Here is a 4,416-nt window from a genome sequence, read left to right as displayed (position 1 = left end):
CTAACCATTTAAACGTATACCATACACTCTCTGTGTACTCAGCTAGGCTTCAGATAAACCTATACCTGCTTGCAGAATCATGTAGTGTATGAAGACCAAAGGGAAATTGCTTTCTATATTTTTTTATTGTAAAATATAAATATAAAGTTTCCATATAAATAATTATATTTACACATTCATACCACAATCATCTACTTCCATGTGCAATGTATAACTTCTCAATTACATCCACAGGTCTCCACCACCATCTCCTCGTGGTGCTTCAGTGTCACATCATCCCCTTCGTATAGCAACATTGAGAGCGCACTCATCTTCACCGGTACGCAGGAGGAGCACTCCACTTTCTCCGCATCATACATCTTTACCAGACTCTGAGAGAGTAAGAAATAAGATTATACATCAGGATTACATAACCTGTCATCTGTGTTCCCAAAATGGGGAATGCATTTCTGGTTTATATAATACAACAGGCCTGGTATTGTTTATTTATTTGGTTATGCTGATTGGCCTGCCCCGGTTATGTAGTGGACTGGTAAAACGTGTGCAGTACCACAAAAGGTTTATGAGTTTATAAAATGACCTGTGTCTTATCTGTGTAGAGTTTGTATTTTTCTCATTGTGTTCATGTAAGCTTCACTCAAGGGCTCAGGCTTCCACCCACACTCAAAGAACAAATGAGTAGGTTCATTTGGGTATGGATCATTGGTCAGACAGCAACTAGGTCGACATGGGGTTAGATCAACAAGGTCATTAGGTCGACATGGGGAAGGTCGACAGTCAAAAGGTCAACATGGGGTTTTCACTGTTTTTTGTCCTGAATTTCGACAATGTCGACATGGACACCGAAACTTAGAACCGTGTCCTCTCGCATTGCTCGCCGTGCTTCGGGAACACTCTTTTTTTCTTCCACTATGCCCTAGTGCAGTGGTTCTCAACCCTGGTCCTCAAGTACCCCCAACAGTGCATGTTTTCCAGGTCACCCAGAAGGTGCCCTCATTATTCAGGCACATTTTAAAAGATCCACAGGTGGAGCTAATCAAATCACTTGTGATTCTGTGTGGAGACCTGGAAAACATGCACTGTTGGGGGTACTTGAGGACCAGGGTTGGGAATCACTGCCCTAAGGGATGGTAGGGCATGAAATACCGCCTGTTGGCACATGTCAACTCAAAAAAAAAGTGAAAAACCCTACGTCGCCCTTTTGATTTTCGACCTTCCCCATGTCGACCTAATGACCCTGTCGACCTTCAGTCATGTCAACCTTAAGGCATATCGACCTTGTGGTGTTGACCTAATGCTTGTAGACCTAGTGACTGTATCCCGTTCATTTGCTGAGATCCAAAAAAGTGAACCCCAATGTGAGAATGTCGGGTAGATGTATGAAGCAGTGATAAGGGAGGAGAAGAGATAAAGTGCCTGGTACTTTATCGCCGGCCAATCAGCTCCTGACTATTAAGTTACAGGCTGGGTTTAAAAAGGGACAGTCAGGCCGGTGATAAAGTACCAGGCACCTTATCACTTCTGCTCCCTTATCACTGCTTCATACATCTGCCCCTGAGTGTATCTTACTTATATTTCCTATTGTCTCTGTACAGCACTGAGGGCGAAATGTACTAAGCCTTGAAAAGTGATAAAGTGGAGAGTGAAAAACCAATCAGCTCTTAACTGGCATTGTCAAACACAACAGTAATAAGCTTATTTGCTGGTACTTTATCACTCTAAATTGTATCACTTTTTAAGCTTAGAACATCTGGCCCTGAGTAACAAATAGTTATATATAAATAAGGCGGCTCCATGCTGGCCGAGAGCAATATATGGGAAATACGACAAATTACCACATTATATTGATTTACGGTATGTCTTTTCAATTATTCATCAAGAAAAAAGTTTGATATTAATGATTATTAATTTCTCCTCTAAATGAGAAGTCTACAGATGCTTGATAATTACCTTTATAAAAGCATGGTTTGTTGGCTTGAATGTCTCATTCAGTGGAGTTGGACATACTCCCTCACATCTGTAGGCATTGTACCTTCGTGGGTACACAATGTGGTTCCCCCATTCAATCTTCTCAAACTCCACCCACATGTCTACTCTTCTGCAAAGGGGTGCGCCAGCTTCCGCTGCTCCAGATGGGATGCTGTTTAGAATGATGCTGTGTTTTGGGTTGAGGTTCCTCCTGTTTCTGCGTAGATCAGGAACCTTGTTTGTCTTCTCTGATATAATGTACTTTGAGGACTGTACAGTCTTAATGAGGCTAGAAGAGCCAAAGTGGCTGGAAGAGGGCTTGTCTCTGGCAAAAACCACCAGCATCACTCTCTCTGCTGGGAAATAAGTACTAGACAGAAGATCTGCATTGTATTGTGGTTGTTTGTGACCAGCAAAGCTGGAGAGCCTGGACTTGCCTTCTGGTGGAATATATTCTCCATGTGAGACCGGCTCCCCCTTGTGGATTGAATTCTGCAGAAACCTGGTCAAGTTAAATATCTTCCAGGAGTCGCCCTTTGAAGCAGATGGGTAGGTCCTGAAAGATCCCAATAGAAGCTTATCCTGGCCTGTCTTGGAATGGTAGATCTCCACTGTGATATTTCGTCTCTTTCCAAAGGAAGGGAGATGAACTTTGAGCTCCACCAACTTCAATTCCGTGCTGCTGGAGATAGAGGATATATCAAAAGAGAACCTCCACCGCCCTCCAACTTCATTGCAACCTGGAGGAAACACAAACATACTGTATCATTTTAGCCTCCAGACAGGAAATATATGTTCTGAGAATATTATGTATTTTAGCAACCTATTCCCTGCTTTAACAAGTTATATTGATTGATATTCTCAAGTTTCTAATCTTTGTTCTGTTTCTTAAGGCATTTTTTCCCATTTAACCTCTAGCCCAGTGGTTCCCAAACTTTTTGGAATCTAGAGCATCATAATTATTTTCACGGTACCCCTAGGCCTTGCATTGGACCTGATGGCATGTCATATACATCCGATTTTGTCCGATTTCTCTGCCTGATCTGTTGGAAATGGGTGAAATTGTCCCAAATCATCGCAGTGTATGGGGGCCTTAACAGATCTTATCTTTATCAACACAATGGGTGGTATTCAATCATTGCTGATATTTCAGACAGAATAATTGGCACTTTTTAGCCGATAATAGATCAAATTTAAATTCGACCCATTCAATCTATCCGAACGCGGATCTACAAAACCGGCTGCGAGATTGACAATTCAGCATCTATTTTCGCCAATGCAGATTCAGCTTTTAAAAAAGACAAATATGCATCGGCAAAAACGGCAGTTAATTTGGTGAATTTGCAGCAGTTTTCACCAATCCGTGTCTGCATTGAATAGGCAAGTGACGATATTTCCGCCTTTCGGAACTATCAGCACACATTGAATACCGCCTAAAGAAGTTTTATACAAGATTAACATAAGATCTGAATCCGCTGAAGAACTGGCACAATTTTAAAAACAAGGATCAATATAATACAGCATTACAGCTGCGGAACTAACAGGACAAAATAATATCTTACATAGCAAGTAACCAATAGATAACCAATGGATTTCCATGCCAAAATGGAAGAAGCAAGGATAAAGCACTTACTCTTTGCAGTAAGACTCAGGACAGTGTCTGATTCCTGGAGGACCGGCTGTTCTAGACCAGAAAGATCTGTCACATTCCCTGTAATGAGTGACTGGTAAAGCTGCATCATATAGAGCGGGTACTTCAGCCTCTGGGATTGTGTGTTGCTACGAAATAGTTCCTGTAAATCTGTATGTCCCTGCAGAGGAATGGCCAAGACTACAGAAATATGTACAAGGCAGATGAAGCTGCTCAGCAGAGCCATGTCTGCCTGCTGTAGAGGCCCAGGTCTCACCTAAATGACCAGGGACTGACTATTTATAGTATGGTGGCATCTTCACACTTGAGACACTTCACACCTGTTGCCTATTCATTTGAATGAGCTCAATATCATGAGCCACAAGTCAGTGACATGGCAACGTCTGGCTAATCTGGTCTACTGTTATGCTAATGCCCACTGTCTGAAATCACTCCTGTCATAGACCCACTCATAAAATACATTCTGTAATCACATTGGCAATGTAGAACAGACCAACATAATAGCAATAGTGGATACTTAGAAAAATTGAATTGTGGCTAAATATTTACAATAATCCAAATAATTCAGCAAATCTAGATGAGAAAATCTTCAGTCAATGTGTCATTTTAGTGGTCTGTATTATACAAAACATTGGCCCTGTGGTGTTGTCCTCTGCTTCCACCATGTGTGTAGGCTATACTGTACCTCCCTGTCCCTGTTATTCAATGTCCATATTACTGGCATTCAATACCAAGGTGTTAGAGCAATGATTAAACGATTCATCAGAAATTATGCCAGCCTCCTAGACCTTGCACTT

At 41.7% G+C, this 4,416-nt stretch overlaps 1 protein-coding gene across 1 annotated transcript; it reads right to left on the bottom strand.

The window, feature by feature from the left end:
- Window positions 1-218: 218 nt before the first annotated feature.
- LOC146073118 (nodal homolog 2-A-like) lies at window positions 219-3,845 on the bottom strand. The gene is made up of 3 exons (XM_083180298.1): window positions 3,602-3,845; window positions 1,951-2,708; window positions 219-371 (listed from the first exon to the last, which is right to left on the bottom strand). The coding sequence occupies exons 1-3, from the start codon at window positions 3,843-3,845 to the stop codon at window positions 219-221; spliced, it is 1,155 nt and encodes a 384-aa protein (XP_083036424.1).
- Window positions 3,846-4,416: the final 571 nt, after the last annotated feature.

This window comes from Crinia signifera, chromosome 4 (genome assembly GCF_055691185.1).
Source record: "Crinia signifera chromosome 4, ASM5569118v1, whole genome shotgun sequence".
NCBI lineage: Eukaryota > Metazoa > Chordata > Amphibia > Anura > Myobatrachidae > Crinia > Crinia signifera.
This window is presented reverse-complemented; position numbering and strand designations above follow the sequence as displayed.